The 18,987-nt window shown below is 43.7% G+C and overlaps 1 protein-coding gene across 1 annotated transcript in view; it reads left to right on the plus strand.

Annotated features, from left to right (window-relative positions):
* Positions 1 to 7,392: 7,392 nt before the first annotated feature.
* Positions 7,393 to 18,987, plus strand: part of PCSK2 (proprotein convertase subtilisin/kexin type 2) — a 109,179-nt gene continuing 97,584 nt past the window's right edge. Inside the window, exon 1 of the mRNA XM_055816508.1 lies at positions 7,393 to 7,965. Coding sequence (XP_055672483.1) covers positions 7,792 to 7,965 — 174 coding nt within the window. The 5' untranslated portion in view covers positions 7,393 to 7,791. The remainder of the gene's footprint in view (positions 7,966 to 18,987) is intronic.

The following is an 18,987-nucleotide window of genomic DNA, read 5'->3' on the forward strand; positions in this document are numbered from 1 at the left end:
ACAAGAAAAAGCAGAGACAAATTCACCTCGGTCATGTATCAAGGTACCTAACTCTGGTAGTACTTGGCAGCTGAATTATGAAAAAAGTGATCTAGGCAGCCCAGCAGACATGGTGAAGACTGTTTTCCTGTCTTTGCCTCTACTTTTCAATAGGCTGCAAGGCTTTAATTTGAAATGGAAAATACAGAAATTTTGTAAGTTCATTCCATCAAAATGATATATACACAATGAAGTCTTGAAATGTTTACTTCCCTGTAAACAAGGAGAACAAAGTTAGTACTGGAAGCATTTAATTTACCTTTTAGAAACTTGGAATCTCAAAGATAAAGTCAAAAGAAACCTACACTTACCTAAATACATGGTGCCACATCTCTAATTTATGGAAGCGTAACTTAAGTCTGCCCATAGAGAGATTTCAGCTCAGACAGGAGCAACTTCTTGTTTTATCTTCACTCTTGCCTTTATAAATTATTTTTCTGTGATCACACCTCCTTCTTTTTTTTTTTTTAGCACTTGAGTTTGGGGGAGGGGGAAAGGCTTTTCTGAGTTTTTGTTCTTGATTAGAAGCAAAGCCTGAAATTTTAATGCATGGAAATTAAAAAAAAAAAAATCTGAAAACATATCTTTGTTTCATACTGATGATGCTAACTAGTGAGATTAAAGTTATTAAACATTCTATAGGGAGCATACATTTGAACGAAATCAAAAATGAAATGGACAAGAGTAGAACCAAAACTTTTCAACATTGTTTAATTAGGAATCAAACACCTGTTTTTTACCCAACAAAATTTTCATGGAAATTGTCAACACTGGATATAGGTTTTGATTGCAATAAACTGCATTTTTGGTGGACAGCTGTTTTGTCCCATGTTTCAGCCAAACATTCACAATTAAAGCTCCACCAGAGTCGAAGAGCTCATTATTAGTTGTGCCGCAACTGTATATTGTCACCTATTTCTCTTTATCAAAGAGATGAACAATTACAAGGGCCCAGAAAGTTGAATGAACCGCAAATAGTGCTCTCTTCCCCAGCTTCCCTGAGCCCCTCTGTAATCCATTTGGAAAACGGTTGGGAGCTTTCCAAGGCAAACAGTTAGATCTGTTAGTAATTCATGGAAGTTTTATCACACGTGTGGGTGGATTTCTTGGAGATCATCTTGCTGGATCTTTTGATGCTCCACTTTCAGTCTTTCCTCTGATGTATGATCTTTGTCCCTAACCCCACCTATCCAGCCATTTGCCTTTGGCCCAGTCACTCCCGTGAGTTACCAATGTCTTTTTTACCTTGACTTTCTTCTGTCCTTTTCCCTTATATCTGCCGCTGTTGTTGGGTTTGGGTTTTGGTTTGTTTTTTATGCTAGTATTTCCAGGTCTCACTTGGGAGCTTTCTTTCACCCATTGTTATCTTCTAAAATGTCACCGAGAGCATCTGCTCCAAACTGACTTTGCCGAGCAATTCTAGTTCTCTAATGTCATTTGCACAGGCGTCATTTCCAGACAGATTTGGTCTTCAGCAAAGAACTCAGTAGCATAAAACCCAGACAAGCCCGGTAAATGTGTCAAGCGTGTCCTTTTAATATAAATGAACTGCATATTTTCATTACTTTTAGCACTTCTCTGCCATGGCTGCCCAAGCTGAACGTTTGCCTATGTGGGTATTAAACAGTGGCTAAGAGTCAGATTCAGGAAACAACTTCAGTACATGGGCAATCATATTCCCATGTAGCAAACACACGTACATGCTGTAGTCCCAGTGAAATCCAGGAGGCTTTCAGCATGAGACTACCTTAAGCATATTCAGATGCTCATTTAAACACACTCTTCTTTCAAGAACTTTTTTTATTTTTCTGTTTTGTGAACCTGTATTTTACATGTAGGTCATTTCTCTCTGTCCATTTCAGATTGTAAACTCATAAAGTAACCATGGGAGACTGCTTTGACTGGTTATCTCGACAGTTTTCACTTTCTGCTTGTCAGACACCATGTTGTTTACCAGCCCCTCTGTTGTTCCTTATGTCTGGAGGTAATAAATGAAAGAAAACACAAACTGCTTGAGGAGGAAATGACACCTTTCCTCCTCCCATCCTCTTTGCTCAGCCCAGCTGGCCTGCAGTCAATGGATGCTGAAAACAAATTCCTACACTCTTCTTTTTTACTCTTTGCATTATCGTGTCACTAGATTAGTACATACAGTTCTTGTTCACTCTGACACTTGGCAGTATAACACTTGTATAGATAAATGTATGCTGAGAGGATTCTGCCTGGAACTTTAAGTAACCAGAAACTGTGGATAAGGCTTCCAGTCTTCAAGTGTCCTTTAAGCTTGAAAGGCCCATGCAGTCCGCTACAGTGAAATACTTCATCTTAGTTCTTAATTCCTGTGCCAACCTTCCTGGGTTCATGTATCTTAGGTATGAAGCGGTGCCTGCTCTATCCCTCTCTCCTCATTAACAGCATTTAATATAACATATAGCAGATCAGGAGCCATGTGCCTGTAAATAATGCTGCCATTGTTAATACATTTGTCACAGCAATAAAATATTTCAGTAGCATAAAGCAATGAAAATGTTCAGGCAAGTACTTTTAAATAGGCCAAATGATCTTGAAATCATCTAAGACAGCTGTATCCCAAGATCTTTAACCTAGAACCTCCACACAGAACCACTGTTTTTTCTTGGCTTCGTCAGTTTGCTGCGATAACTCATACATCCATCTTTTCATCATTGTGCTCAAACAGCCCGGATTTGTTTCATGAAAACCCTCTTTAGGGCAGTCATGGCTGATTTGGCAATCAGTCCAAAGTGGAGCAATAGTAGCTGTGCTCTCTGTGAACTCATTTACTGTGGTTTCTGCTTTGCTTTCCTCTTACCCCATGATGCTCAATATTGAAACAAACAAGTTTACAGCTTGTTCTTATACACTGTTACAAGATGATCCACAACAAGGTTGATAAATAGATGCACCTTTAGAGTGCTTATTCTTGAATCTTTCTGAAGTGACTTTTATCCTGTAGCTGGAGTGAGCCAACTCATAGCGGTGAGCTGGTCCACTCAACCAACTCACAGCGGCGAGCTGGTCCACTCATCCAACTCATAGTGGTGAGCTGGTCCACTCAACCAACTCATAGTGGTGAGCTGGTCCACTCAACCAACTCACAGCGGCGAGCTGGTCCACTTATTTGCTATGGCAGTTCCTGATAGCATTTCCCTCTGTTCTTTTCATACTGTACATTCAATTACACGGGTTCTCTGGTGTTCTTGATATGCAGAGAATATAAAGCTCCAGTTCTTGCTTTTATTGCTCTTTCATTCTCTGCCTTAGCAACTACTAAACAAGATTATCAAATGCTGTTTCACTTTATTTCAATGTGGACTTTTTAACTATGCATCCAATTCTTTCCTTTTGAAATTTCTTCTTATGCCTTTTTAGTCACATCTCTGTTGCTCCAAATATAGGTATTATCTTTAAGCCTGCTTCAGAGTCTACTTAAAGCGTGGTTGTATGCTCACTTCAAAGCTTCAGAAAGATCGGTTTAAGGGAGACTCAGACTTGTGCGAAAGGGTGCTCATGTGTTTTGCGGTCTCATAGCACAAGAAATTTGACTATTGCAATATTTTGTTTCCAGCTCTTCAGAATGCTACTTCTCGTGCTCCTGCTAGAATGAACAATTAAAGATGAAAGCAATTTAAATCTTGTACTTAGGCCTTGGTTGACTTCCACAACAAGGCAACTAGTTCTTACAACTTCCTCTGATATACTGGTCTCTTGCCATGCTACTACCATCCTGTGTCGTCCCCAGGGAAAGAAACACCTTGTGTCAGTACTTTGCTCACCTCACATTGAATGCCAACTACTTGTAAAACGATTGTAGCAATTTAACAGCTGTTTTAAGATGTGGCTAGAAATCCATTTGGGAACTGGAATTGTTAAACTAATTTTATATCATTTTTCAAACATTATTGTAGTTTTGACTGGTAAAAATAGTGGTTTGTTTATTTGCCTTCTGTTAGATAAGCCAAATTTATGCAGAATCTTAGTGTCTTTTACTGGACCAACTGAAGAAGTTGGGGGAAAAAAATGAGGTTTTTGATCCATCATGTCAACAATATTGCTTGTGTCTAGGAGACCCTTGATATTGCATGACATGTTGGGCAATAAATTGGATACAAACCCAAAATGGCTTTTATGAAACAGACTAAAAACTGATTAAATGCTAGGTTCTTAAGTATAATTACAAAGTGGGAATCATTGCTGAAGTTGATTTGTTTCTGGAGAGGTTCCAGAGGACCGGGGCCAAGAAATGATCTCTGCAAGATCTTGCTAAATCCAGTACATCTATGTAAATTCATTACTAGTAAAGTTTGTAGGTTAAAGAAGGAAGTCATAAACTATAAAAGAGGAGTGCTGAGTGATCTGGATTGTTTGGAAAACTGCATGCAAATAAATTGTGTGTATTTCAGTAGAGTAATATATCTAGGGACAAAGATCATTGGTCATACAGGATATAATAACCTGTCCTAGGGAATGGCACTCCTGAAGATGGCTTGAAGGAGATGAGAACTGTACGAGGCAGCAGGGGTGCTGTGCTGCACACCAAGGACACTCAGTGGTAAGGAGACTGAATGAAATCCTTGGTGAAACACTGGCTACCCATTAAGAATAGAAATACGACGTAACATCCATTAGCACTGGCCTGACTTCTGCTGAAAAAATACCTGATGCAGCTATGGTTCACAATTCAAGGAGTAAAAAGATTTAATGGGAATGGTTGAAGGGATGGAAAACATGCCTTACAGAAAGAGACTCAGGGAGTGCTAGCTGGATGTCTTTATCATCACAATCTTAAAGCTATCTGGGGATAATAATAGTTCAGCAGCTCAATGGACAAATTAATAATAAAACCAGCACCTAGAAGTCAATGCAGGACCAATCATTATTTTAAAGAGAGGCAGAGTTACAACTTTTTACAAATGGCTGTAAACAATCATTAGAACATTTCCATGATGGCTGTAATAGATCAGTCTTGATTTTTAAGTCAAGATTGGTACATAAAGGAAAAAAAAAGAAGACAAAAAAAAAAAAAGAAGAAAAAGACCAGAAGCCAGAATTAATACAGATAAGCCCTACAGTTTACATAAAACACAAGGTGAGAAATCCCAGTGGTTGTTTCTGGTCTTAAACTTCTGTACTCATTAACTCATAATGACTACTTTTACTTAAATGGCCTCCTCGATTTGATTTTTCGCTTGGCGTATTCATATCTGACTTTCTAAGCCAGTTTTTCCTAACCTAATTCCTCTCTCTTTCTTCTTTTTGGTGCTATCTCCTCATCACCGCAATGTCCCTGCCATATACTTCTTCAGTGGCACCAACTTGCAGAGTAATACTGTCAGCCCAGGGTGTCAGGAGATGAGCAGTGAATGACTTAGTCACACTTGTCACCCAGACAGGTGATATGTCCTAGTTTCTGAATGCTGTCTTGCTGATTTGAGAGAGCCAGAAGTTAATAATATTGCCTTTGTTATTGATGTTCCTCCTTCTGTGGACTGGCAACAAAATGGAAAGAGGTATGTCAACCGAGGGAAGACTTCCGGGAGCAGAAAGGCTTACGTATGTATATATAGATAGATAAAGATAGTATTTTTTTTCAGAGACAGAAATTTAAAATACAGAAAATCTCTTTCCTCTGCTTCTTTTTTATTTTCCTTTAGTTTATGATCCCAAGGAACAGCTGTGGATGGAACCAGTAGGGCCTCCACTGGCTGTCAAGCAGTCGCCTGCAGGTATTACTGATCTGAGAGTCTCACGGGCCCCAAGTCACCTAGAAACACGTAATACAGCAGGATCTGCTTTAACACTGGGAAAAATGTTGTAAGGAGAAGTGTTGTAGAATATTGATGAAAACAAACAACTTGGCTTAAAGAAATAACATAAAGTTGTTTTTAATAACTGTCTATGCTTAGAGCAGGCATCTAAAAATATTCTATTGACATAGTCTCTTAAAGAGGCTGCAAAGATGTTTTCCTTCTCTGCTGTGTCATTTCTAATGTTTTACCTTTCCTTCATGCTTGATTTTTTTTTCCAACATCAGTCATTCATTTACAGCACTTCTGTTGATTTAAATGGGCTTTGGATCAGGCTCCAAGTTACCATTTCCTTTCTGTTTGAATAGGGATTTTTGTTTATCAAAAGGAAGGAAATCAATAATTTGTCATGACAAACCAATGCTTATTTGGATTCACAATCATGTGGTGAGTTCTTCTGTCATTTTCTAAAGCATTTTAGGATAATGGAAGAAGTCTCGCTTGTGATCTCTGCTGTTTTCCTTTGTTTTCCCAGATTGATTTAAGGTCTGTGCTCCATCTGACTATTTGTGCAACAGAAACTGTAAATCTATCATTTTGTTTGTTTTAAAGGCAGTACTAACTTTCTGTGCCCTAAGCCTTTCCCAGGGGACCATTCAGGGATCCATCAAAGGATTAACCTTCGGCATGACAAATTCACAGACTTACCTGTAGGAAGAAGCTAAACTATACCTTGATGTAAGCTTGCATATACTGTACCATTTGTTTCCACTTGGAGTTTTGCAGATGACAGATTGTTTTTTTGCAGAACAGAGTTTCCGTCCTCGTAGGTGCTGCCACCTCTGAAATCCCACCAGTGCATGGAATGCTCCCCATCCTCTCTTGCCTCATCACAGGGAACACCCAGGTGCTTTCCTGCCAGTGATTTCCCTGCAGACTCATGTTTGGGGATTGCTCAGGAAGCCTGGACCCCTGCGTGTCCCTGCGCGGCTGAGTGGCTTGGCAGTGCACATCAGTGGTCAGAGCAGAGCGGGGGACCCTGGGCCTGAAGTTTTCCGCTGGCTTCGTCCTGGGACCACCTCCCAGGGCCTTAGCTTCTGCAGAAAGAGGGATGGCAACATGTTGCTTGTTGCCCTGTGAGCAGCTGGTGTGGGGTGCAAGCTAGAGCGGGGTGTGCGGGGGCTCTGCCAGGCACTTCGTGTTCCCTGCGCTCAAAAGAGAAGCTGGGTGCTGGCCCTGGCTGGCGGGGGGGGTGTGGGTGTTGTGTGTGTTGCCAAAATGCTTAGCCCTTCTGACCCTACAGCCAGCTGCTGTGGGCTCCTGCTCTGGGGGGTCTGGCTCCACTCGCCCTCCTCCCCAGCCCCACGGGAAGAAGAGCTGGAGGGACTGGGGAGGTCCAGGGCTAGGCTGGGGGTACGGGGTGCTGCTCGGGATGCTGAACGGGGGCTGGCGCGCGGTGTACGGGTGTAACTGGGGGGGGGGGCGGGGGGCGGCTCCGTAGGGGGGGATTGTGAAAGGTGTGCGAGGTGTGGGTGGGGTGGGGTCTGTCGAGGGGGGGTGCGCGGGGTGCAGGGGGGGCGCTAGGGATGCTGCGAGGGCCGCGGGGTGTGTGAGCTGCGTGCTGGGGGGCCGGAGCGATCCTCCTCGCCCATGATTGGCAGCGCCGCGTCTCCCCTCCCGGCTGGTGCTTCCCCTCCGGCCGCCGCGGAGCTGGAGGCGAGGAGGGGCCGGCAATGCGGAGCTGGCAGCGCGCACCCGCGCTCTCACACTCGCCCCGGCGCCCCGGAGCAGCCCGCCGCCGCCCGGCCGGTCCCCGCCGCCCAGCTCCCCTCCTGCCTCCGCCGCTTTAATTTTTTTTCATTTTAATTAGTATTTTTTTCCCCTTCCCCTCCCATCTTTTGGGCGCTTCCCCGCCTCGCCCGCCCGCCCGCCCGGCGCCCTCCCCGCGGCGCGGCGGGCTGCCTCCGCGGGCGCGCAGCGCGGGGCCATGCCGGCGGGGCCGCCGCTGCTGCGGGGTGCCCTCCTCCTCCTCCTCCTCTTCCTCAGCGCCCCGGCCCGGGGAGCCGTCTACACCAACCATTTCTTGGTGGAGCTGCACGGCGGGGACCAGGCGGAGGCCGAGCGGGTGGCGGCGGAGCACGGCTTCGGCGGGGTGCGGAAGGTAAGCCCCCGCGCAGGCTCGGGGCGCTGGGCAGGGAGGGAGGCGGGCGGCGGCGGGGCGGCGCGGTGCCCTTCACGTTGGGCTGAGGGCATGCGGCGTTCTCCGGGAGCATCTCGGTATCCCGGCACGGTCCTGCCGGCTGCTTACCTGGGCAGAAGGGAGGGAGCGGAGCGCGTCCCGACCGGCCCCGCGGCCACCCCCCCTTTCCGAGGGGGCTGTAGGAGCAGCGGTGCCGGGAGCTCCTGCAAGCGCTCCTCAGCAGCGGCCCAGAAGGGTGGGTTTCTTGGACTGGAAAGCAGAGGAGTTTCCCACATGGCAGCTCGGTGCCTTTTGACTTACTATGTAAACATCCTCCAATTCAGCGCCCATCCGGCGGGGCTCGGGCGCCGGGGCTGGGCGCAGGAGCGGCTGGGGCCGCCCGGGGCTGCCTCGGCACGGCTGCAACCGAAACGGCTCGGAGTATTTCAGGAACAGTGAGAGCCCATCTCCATGGAGAAGCTCGCACACCATTTAAACGGAATATTTCATAGGGGGTTTGACACTCAAGTTTGTGAGGCTGGTGGTTTCTTCATATCCCTGTTGTTCGCATAGAGAAACAGGATGCCCCCCAGGCTGGAGGAGCTGCATCATGTTAAGCATGATAAGCAATCAGTGCTTATCACTAATGGATGTAAGCTGGGAAACTTCAAGTGCCATTGGAGGTTGTTTTCTCTCCTTGAGGTCCCAGGAAATCCTGGGTAGCCACAGTGGCAGGGAGTCTCTTCCCAGCTCATGGGGAGCCCAGGTCCACTAGAAATCTCTCCTATTCAAATAATAAGTAGATTTCTTAATATTTTAGGGTATAGTCACATCTAGGATGAAGACAGGGAGAGGCTAATACAGAGAACCCTGGTCAGTACAGTTCCTGGCAGACTTAATGCTCAGGTGGCACTGGGCTTGGAGAGTGGAAAGCGAGCTGTGAGCGCTCCTGCTGCTGCTGCTGCTTGTGTAGGGTTTTGTTCTCTGCTTGGTAGTTATGCAATGGGAGTCTGATCCTCCTTCCAAGGAAATGGATTGGAATGGTACTGTGAACTTGGATGAGTGAAATGGCTTAAGATCTTGATTAAAAAAACAAAAAAAATATCAAAAAAGCATATGAAGTGAGACTCTCTCCCTCGGGCTGCCTTGTCTCAGCTCCAGTGGGAGCTCGTTAGAGAAATGAGGACAAGATCATTGTTACTTTCACCACAGCCAACTCCTGCTGCTGATAAGATGCTTTTGTTTTGGGCTCACAGCCTTGTCCTGATACTGACAGAGCTGGGCTGCTGATGCCCTTGGGAAAGGATCCATTGTGGGGATTAGGTCTTGTTACATGAAACTTAGGTACGGCTCTTTGATCAACAGTTTTCCCTTTTCCTTTCCCTCCTGTTTGCACTTCCTCCTATCCTGGGGATATCTGACGGATAGGCCTTATGAGGGTGGAGGGGTACTTTTCTGCATGGCTGAATTTGTTACTACTTTTGCTAGACGCTCTCAGAAGTCCTGTGACCCATGTAAGGAAGAGACAGGGAGAGGGGATTTTGTAGGATGAAGCAATGCAGTTTCTGGGCTGCTAGAATCCTTTCCCCTCCACCATGCCTCTCCCCAGGGTGCCTTGGGCACATGAGGAGACATACGGATTCTTCATGGCAGTCAGTCTTGTAGCACATCTCAGCAGAGAGCTGGAGGGAAGTCCCTCGGGTGTGCCAGAGGAGAGTACCTGCTTTCCAGTACATGCCGTGAGGGGGCTGTTTCCCGTGGACGCGGGTGTCTCTAGGAATGAAGCCTAGCTGAGCTGTGGCATGATGTGCGTGTGCTTGCAGGGTTGGGGGGGGCAGATGGTGGCGGTGGCTCTTGTACGGAGCACATGCTGTCCCAAGAGGTTTCCAGATTACATCATCCTGGTCCCTGAAAAGCTAGAAATCCTCCCCCCCTCTCCTCCCCAAATGTGGGAGGAAATGTCACCCTGCTATCAGCAAGGCAGAAATTTTAGGGAATGGCAAAAGTTCACAGGCTTTGGCATTAAGCTGCCTGTGTCGGAGGATAATCGATGAGAGCTATCAGCAATCTCCGTTCTGCAGGGGAAATCTGTAACGGGGCTTGGGTGGCGATAGGCAGCCGTTAATAAAAGCTTGTGCCATCTACTCCTGACTCTTCAGTACTGCTGAACTGAAGAGTCTCCTGATCTGTTTTGCTATCATCAGACTTGTCTAGCATCTCTTCTTACAGTGTGCAGACTTAGCTTTCATGGCGATAACAACAGTGCAGAAAGTTGAACATGGCCATGTGTGTGTATGAAAACAGAGCTGTTAGTGGTAAACGCTCGGGGAAAAGCACCATGTGTAGATATGCTGTCTAATAAAATATTCAACAAATAGCAAAAAAAAAAAAGTTATACCACAAAGAGAAATTATCTTTGCATACTTCAACGACACATACTGTTTAAGTAATATGAGTTATTTACTTAAAGCAAATCCAGTTACCTTTACCCATATTGGAGAAAATATGTTATCTGAAAATAATCACCTTTATTTCCATGCAGGGACTGTCCCAATAGGAGTGTAAGGTCAGATTCAGCTTTCTTATTTTTTTTTCTGTGTGTGGATTTAAGACGTATATGCAAGGGATTTCTTTTACACTTGCTATGTATCACAGACCTCTTTTAACATGACCTTACAGGAGCTGATTTTTAAATTACATGTCTTTAGTTCACGTACTTTCTTCCTAATAACAAACAATTTCTGAGCAAGTGCATGTTACATTACTTAACGGCAGGCTTCTGCAGAAATTCAAGAGAAAGCATTGCCTTGAAGATTAATGTTATGAACCGTGCGATGCACTTTCTAATTGATTCTTTGGCCATGCTTCCTACCATCATTCAGAAACCACTACAAGACTTCAGGTGGGCTAAAATGTGTACTCTAAATTCAGTGATTGATGAATTGATTAAGAAGGGCTCATACTTACATGAACAGACACCTGTGTTTAGATTTAGGATCCTAACACAAGATAGAATCTCAAAAACACAGGTCAATTTTTCTTCAATCTTCCCTGAATTAATCCTGAATACAGACCTCTTTGTAACTCTGATTGTGCTCTCTGATTATTTTTTTTAATATATATTTGCAATTCTTCAATCCATTTGTACCTGCCAAAATTGATTCTATGTATTACTGGTAAAACAGATACTGTGATAAAGCATATTATTTTCATAATATGGTTAGCCTTACCATCTTTGAGCATTCAGGAGTCATGAGGACCCCCCCCTAAATAGCTACATGTTAGATTGTGAGAACTACAAAAGGAATAACTTTTTTTTTTTTTTTCCTCCTTTTATTTGTCTCATGGCATGGTTGCCACTAGAATGCGTTTCTTAATGCAGGATGAAAAAAAGCTGCTTTCTGACCTTGCCTTGCAACTCTTAATTAATTTCTAACACAGGGAATTGGAAGAAGCATTTGGAAAGGTCTCCTATTTGGAGATCAGAGTTTAGACATCTCTTTCCATTTCATCAACAACACTGAGACAATCTAATCAATGCCACAATAGCTAAATATTCCACTTCTGGTAGCATTGAGGTGAAGGGTTTTAAGCAATTAGATTTTAAAATAAGAACCAAACATGGATTTAAAAACATAGAGAATTTTATGTTCTGCAAAGCTGGTCTGTTTTTTTTTTCCTTGGCGTATTTATCACCTCTCCCTCTAAATCTTGCAAAACTCAAGCTACCTCTTACAGCTGTGACTTTTGTGCTTCCCAGTTTTGCTTAGGAGGCTGCTGGTTGAGGACCAAGCTTTCTGGAGCTGACCAGGGATTTCTGGATGAAACATTGGGAGCTTTGAGGTTTTTTACATTGCGTAAACACAGACTTATAGAAAGCAAAACTTTACAGATAAAGAAGGTGTATTTCTTGCTGCAGCAGCCCACTTCTCTGCATCTAGCCTGGGAGCCTGCAAGGTGGGAGTTACGTGGTGCGGAAGGCAGACCAGGAGGCAGAAAAATGTGTTTGCAGGTTCAGGAGCTCTTTGCAGGGATCTCCTTCAGGGATCCTGAAATCTTCATCCTGAGGTCCATGCACTAAAGCCCTGAAAATCCCCTCCTGTGCAGATCAGCCCCTAAACCTCAGGAGAGGTGTTTGCCAGTCTTTGTATTTAAGGTGCCAGGCTCTGCTTCTGCATGGCTGGAATGCACTGTGATGGACAGAAGGGATTCTGTGCATGTAAAAAATGCTGGTTGCGGATGTGGGCTGATATGTGTATTTATATAGATACATATGTTTCTTGTTCCTTTTTCCCTAATACCTGTGCTTGGAGCAAAGAAGAGGAAAGAAGGGTGAATTCTTAGCCAGGCTCCTGGCTGACCCTGTGTGTGTATATATTAACCAGCCAATTTGTGCACATACATGGTGGTCCATACTTTACAGAGAAACGTGCCAGTGTTATCTTCACACGTGCTGCTAACCCTGGCATTCGTGAAAGTGTTAGTTCTGGCTAGGTGAAGGCAGCACGGAGGGTGCAGACGTGCACCAGTGTGGAAATGGATGCTGAAGCAATGGAGCATCCCATGCAAAGGGGAGGCAGAGAGCCCAGGCCTCCCCACATGGGCCCGCTGGAGTCCAAGGACTGAAGATCAAGCCTCAGACTACATTGTTTCCATGCACAAAGACGTATTTAATAATTAATTAGTTTCGTGTTTTATGCTGGCCTTAGAGGAAAGATGTTTGCTTGCAAAAGAAATCCTTTATTAAAGAAACAGAAAAATCTCTTATAAATGGAAGATGCAAAGTAATTTTCTTGAGGAAATCAAGAGCTTAAATTTCCTAGATTTCACTGTTGCAGTATGTTGCAATCTTGCTCTAAGATACGAAAAAGTAAATTCCATGCAAACGTTAATTGTGCAACTACTGAGATTTCAATAGGTCATCACACCGTAACAGTGAATGCTTCAGTTTCCAAGAGATAGTCTGAGCTGGTGTGTTTAAATTAGGGGGAAGAAGCAATTAACTAGCAGGAAAAGTTTGATCCTGCTGTGGGAAGGCACACTGCAGGGTGGTGATGGAGAACTCCCTTTTCCAGAAAAGCCCTGGAAGAAAGTAATTGAGGAGATGCAGAGAGAGCAGCCATCTGCGCAGGGAGGGACCCTTGTCAGCTCCTCACAGGTGGAGTCTGGGCATATCCCCCAGCACAGACTGGGAAGTCCTGTTTGCTCCTGTTTACACTTGAGAGAAATGTTAGTGCAATTAAATAAGAGTTTTGCTGTGCTAGGAGAGAGTTTGCCTCGTATGTGGAAATACAGTATTCCTTTCAAAATTAAGCTTTTTTGGTTTGGGGTATTTTATTTTATTTTATCCAAGGCGTTCTGCCTTGGATGCAGGTGCAGCCCCGGGAGGAAATACTATAACTGGCTAACTCAGAACAAAAAAAAAAAAAATGCCCTGTTATTTAAATGTACTCACTTATGCATGTGACAGCTGTAAAGTATCAACAGGAAGAATGTAAACCACAGGCTGAAGTACATCCCTAACCCAGTTTCTGTAGAGCTGCTTCTCTACTAGAGACTCAAACCAACTGCATGTTGGTGGTGAGTGTTCTATTTGAGGTATAAAATAATTACCTTGTCAGATTTTCATAGCATTTATTATCTGAGCATAAAACAAGGTCAGACTCCCCTACTATAGTTCCCTGTTGTAATTGCTCCATTACTGTTTTGAATACACGGTGTAGTTCTGTTTCTTGGCAAAACACACACACTAAACCTTACCTTTACAGAGAAGTTTTGTTTTGTTTGCTAAGCTACAGCTCAGTAAACACAAAGATATGAAAATATGGCTATTTATAAAGCTGCCTGCATTTATAATTTTGTTTATTCCATATTGCTTGAGCTCATTGGCAAAATTGAACATGTGGTAGAGACCCAGGAAATGCGCTCTGAGTAACTCTTTTTTCACTTGTTTTTTTTGATGCTGCAGCCTAACTGAGGATGTGCAGTTATTTGTTTTCACTTCAGTTATATTTAGCTTTGCCAGTGTCAAGGAGAAAAACAGAAAGAGAAAACATACGAAGAAGTGAACAGCATTTGCAGAGTGTTGTGGTCCCAGCACACCAGAACTGAACGTGGTGTGTACTGGCCGATCTCCCGCAGTCTAGCCCCGAGTGCCTGCCTGATGAAAACTTGTGGTGGTGTGGTATGAAGGCACCAGGGACAGCTTTCTGCTCCAAGGAGTAGCTCGACGTCTGAAGGGCATAAGCAGCTGAGGAGCATCAGTGTTGAAAGCATGGATGCCGAGGGGTGTGCCTACTGCTCCTTTCCCCACTTTCCAAAAGCTGGTGGAGCAGAAACATTTCACCTGGGCTTCTGTCTGCCGGAGGCTTCCTGCATGCCACCAGACTGCAGCCAGTCGCCCAGGCCAGCAGTTTCAGGATGGCATGGCACTGTGGAAACCAGTAGTAGCCAGCAGCCCCCTGACTTGTTTTCTAGAGCCCCTGCTCCAGAGGCTACTTGCGAGGTGGGGGAACCCCCAGCAGAGCAGCCACAAGTTCTTTGTTGACATTTTATGGCAGGAAATGCTGTGTCTCCTAACCCTGGTGATGCTCCTTTTCCTAGTTTTGTGAAAAGTATTGCGTGGAGTGGCTTCAGCTTCCCAGGTTATTTCTCTTCTTTGTACATCTCTGTGTGAAAGCGTCATGATGGCATGTGGAGAGCCAAACCTCTGGCTTTGTTTCCTTCGCTTCAAGTCTGCCAGTTCCTTAGCTATTTTGGACCTGTGCCGTGGAATTTATAGTCAAAGATGTTACTTTAATATCAGCACTAGATAAACAGAGATCATTAGTATGGCCTGGCTGTCAGTCTGGGATGTCCTTGCTTCTGCCCAGATAGCTTTCTTGCAGATGACTTCCAGGCTATTTCTGGACTCTAAAACATACAGCTATATTAATTGCCTGTATGTGTTTGAACTTTGAGATCCCATATGCTGTGGCTCTGTCTGTGGCCCTACTTGAAGGTCTTACTCCTCCAGGCAGGTTTTTCAGGTATTGAAAGCAGCCTGAGAGCCGTTTCTAAGAGGCGATATGGGTATCTATTGCTGTTAACCTACACTAAAGTTGAATTTGTCCCCTGGCCTTAGGTTGCAGACCTGTGCAGCAAAAGGATAACTGTTTTTGTAATAGTAACCTGTCTTGAAGATTTGGGTTTTGGTATCAGGCCAGATGGACAGATCCTATTGTCATGCCTACATCCAGACCCAGATGGTTTAGGTTACTGGAAATGAGCTAGAGCATTTTGTTTGTAGCTTGGGAGTTCAAATCCGGATTAAAACTCTAGACCAAAATACATTGTCAGTTCATTCCCAGTTTGAAGTGCTTCCATGTGAGAGCCTGCAGCATCCTTGGCGTTTGTTTATTAGTGGGCACATGGTCCCAGAGACCGGGAGTGCTGCTAGGCTTGGCTCCTTCAGAAAAGCACTGAGGTACTCAAATTTGTTATCTTTTAGAAGATCCAACCATTGTGTGAAGGTGGATGATAGCCATCTATCTTTCTCACAAAATGTGACAGATGACAAGATGTAACACCCTACCCACTCTTAGAAACTTTTACTGCTGTATCTATACTGACGTTAAAATTGGAAGACAAACCCAATTGCAGCACTGTTACTATCAGTGTAGGAGTACCAACATGTTTAACTCATTCCAAGTCAGAACAATATTAGCAGAAATTTCATTTATACTAGAGCTTTTACCAGTAAGACCATGTTGATTTAAAAAACAAACCACACCCAGCAATAAAACAAAGGAAAAAAGAGCATCAGACTTACTGGAATAGTTGTACTAGTAATACTTTACAGTGTAGCTAGACTCTTTCCCTCATCCATCTATGGAATTATTACAATTAATTAATCTGTGCAACTCAAGTTTCAAATGCTTATAATAAAGTACCTACAAAGTAGTTGCTGAAACATATGTAGAATTTATTTGGTAGGTAGTTTCAATTAGTAAATCCTGAGAAATGTCTGTGCTCATGGAAAATTCTGTGAGCTGGAAATCAAGCCAAAATGCTAAAACAAATTATAAGTTCTGCCAGTTCTTACTAAAATATTATACCTGGGAAAGCCTCCTGTGCAGTTCTAGTTCGTCGCATGGGTGGCTAGTTTCTGTGAGAGCTGTAGTAACAAACTCAGTGCTGTGGTTAATGGATCTAAACTTTACCTTTGTCTTGTAATGCTATCATAGTTGTCAGAAACCCTGGGTTTTTTAAATTTTTCTTCCAACTTTTTCAGATAATTAAGTGGGTCAGGTCTCTACAGGATGCTGGCTGCATGGTGGCTATAAATATTGCAGCGAGCAGCCCACAGCTTCCATCCATCCTTGGCCTCTGGTGGGAAGAAGATGAACTGCTCGACTATTTCTCAAAGACAGGATTTCTCTAACTTGAAGCAGTCTGGTGTGTTGCTCTTGTTGTAAAACAAGGCAAGTTCTACCTTTAACTCTCCTAAGTTCACTGAAAAGGTCAACCCTGTACTACTGAAATGGAGATTTAATTTCAGCTCAGCGATCCCAGGCTGTGCTTTTGAACAGAGCGTGCTATCCCAGAGAGAGCTGAATTTGGTGGTGTGTTGCGTGAAATTCTGCATGGCCACCACACACAGTTTATCAGCCCGTCTGAAATCTCAGTTTGGCCATGGATTTATGGCAGTAGCTCAAAAATCTAACTCAGCTGAACACTGGCAGTGTTCAACAAGTAGTGGCAGCTTGAACCTGAAAAAGGAAATTATGAGCTAGCCCAGTCTTACCATTTATACACTGGGATTATAGACAAATAAATCAGGTAGTGATAGCTCTAGTTTACTTACTCAAGGAGTGAACTGGGATGTAACGTTCTTTGTCGTGTACTACCTACCTTCTCAAACAAAACTTCTGTGTAAATGTTACATTCTTAACTACTTTGTCCACAGAAAGCAAATGGAAAGAGTGACCTCAGTGTTTACATCAAACCAGTTGGCAAGCGTGTCCCAGATACTCATGTCTGAACTAGATTATTTGCTTACCTGATGAGTAAGATGGTAATATGTCAGAGCTGCTTTCTCCTAGAGTATAGAACCAGACTGTGAAAACTTGAAACCCGACAAATATCTATTTAATTACTGTTGTTAAGTAGAGAAACTTGTGCTGTCATTGGACAGGTATTGGGTTATCAAACTATGGCCAAACAGGTGAATCTCTTCCTTGTGTGGGTAGTGAAAGAGTGGGATATAGCCTCCCCTCTCCTGATGACTTTTCTCCCTTTCCTTTCTGCCTACTCATTCTTTATGAAACACAAATAAAACGAAGGAGTGTGATTCTGAAGTCTGCTCTGTGGGTGAGCGCGGTCTTTGTCACCTGCTGTGCAACACCAAGGCTTTTAGCTGCAGCCAAGGTATGGTGAGTTAGCTATAACCACGCTGGGTAGCTTCGCACCAGTCCCGCGAAGCTGGGACCTTATGCTTCCCTCTGTCAGTTAATTTTAGAACTGTGTTTCAAATGATTTTAGTAATTCAGAAGTTACTCTGAACCAGTTGTTAAGTGGAACTGTCAATTCTGAATTTGGGTGAAGTATCAAAAATCAGAACTGAAACACATTTGCAGGTTTGGAAAAATCAGTTGTTAACGTTGGTGGAATGACAGCTGTGGATCAGGACATCATCTGAAGTTTAGTCTTCACAGCATTTCCATCTCTTAATTTTTATATTACTGTTTAAACCCCAAAACTTCAGAGGCAAATGTACTTTCCTTCTTTCTCTTAGTTGTAAAAACATTCCATTTCTCCTACCATTTAGATACAGATTCAGAATAAAAACCCAGACAGAAAAGCAAGTGGATTTTTTTCATCTTTCTTCTGATCTGTACTGAAACACTCAATTTCATTCTGTAAAATCCCTTTTTTCCCCTCCTGACTGTACATATTTGATTCATATTAAGTATATTGTACCTTGGTAGGGAAACTAGTATTCCAGGCTCTAAAGGCTGGAACATGCTGAGTGATTAATTAAAAACCTACATTTGCCTTGCTTGACAGATGTAATAAAAGCAAGAAAATGTATCAGCACATGCTGGATTGACCACAGTTTCTGCCAACAGTAAACTTATGTCATTTATTAATTGGTGACAACAAACAGTAAAAATACTTTTTTCACGGCTGCCTGAAGGGTCGGTGAGGTAGGTCCTGGGAAGAAGGGGGAGAGGTGGTGGTGCTATTTTCTTTCTCATCATTATTGCTAGCATTGGGGCAGATTTGGGTCATCCTTTTTCTTCCATCTAACATGAAGCTCTTGCAGGCACTCAGGGCAGTTGGTCTCTGTTGCGAAGTGATGATCGTACTGCTGTGTATTGGAGCCGAGAGGAGCTCTCTCCAGTTCATGATGGCGTTAGTAATGGCAGAATTTGCCTTTGACCTGATCTCTTAATAGTGGGGATTAGAGTCTGTGACTTTCTCTTAGCAGAGTGAAGCAACTTTACAAAAGTAAGGAAAACAGCAGTGTCCCAAAATTTCTTTTTTGCTTGGCTCTGCTGAAAATGTTTTTCTAAAAGCTTGCTTGTCCTGCTCTTCCCAAGTCTACTATCTTAAGTTTAGGAAAAAAGATAGAAGCAATATAGCACGCACGTGTGTGTGTTTGTCTCTACTTTAATGTCACAGTTTTGTTTCGAATTGTTGCCCATCAGCTTCACTCCTGCAAAGCACATGCTTTTCACTAGGAATTAACTGCTCCTGTTGGAACTGGAAGACTTCTTCAGCGTGGTCTAACAACAGAAACTTCCCTGTGAAGCATTCTTTGCCGATCAGCTATTGCTTGGCAGCCTAGCATTAAACAGACGGGGAAAAAAAAGGAAAGGATAAATATTTTGAATAGAAAGAGAGCTACAAATCTTCCTTAAGTGTTGGTAAGAGCTAGCATCTTTGCATTAGTGCAATTCACCTTTTCTGTCCTTTCTTGAGTAGCTCTTGTCAGTAACCAACTAATTTTGGTCTGAGCTG

Source organism: Falco peregrinus, chromosome 11, assembly GCF_023634155.1.
Source record: "Falco peregrinus isolate bFalPer1 chromosome 11, bFalPer1.pri, whole genome shotgun sequence".
Taxonomy (NCBI): Eukaryota; Metazoa; Chordata; class Aves; order Falconiformes; family Falconidae; genus Falco; species Falco peregrinus.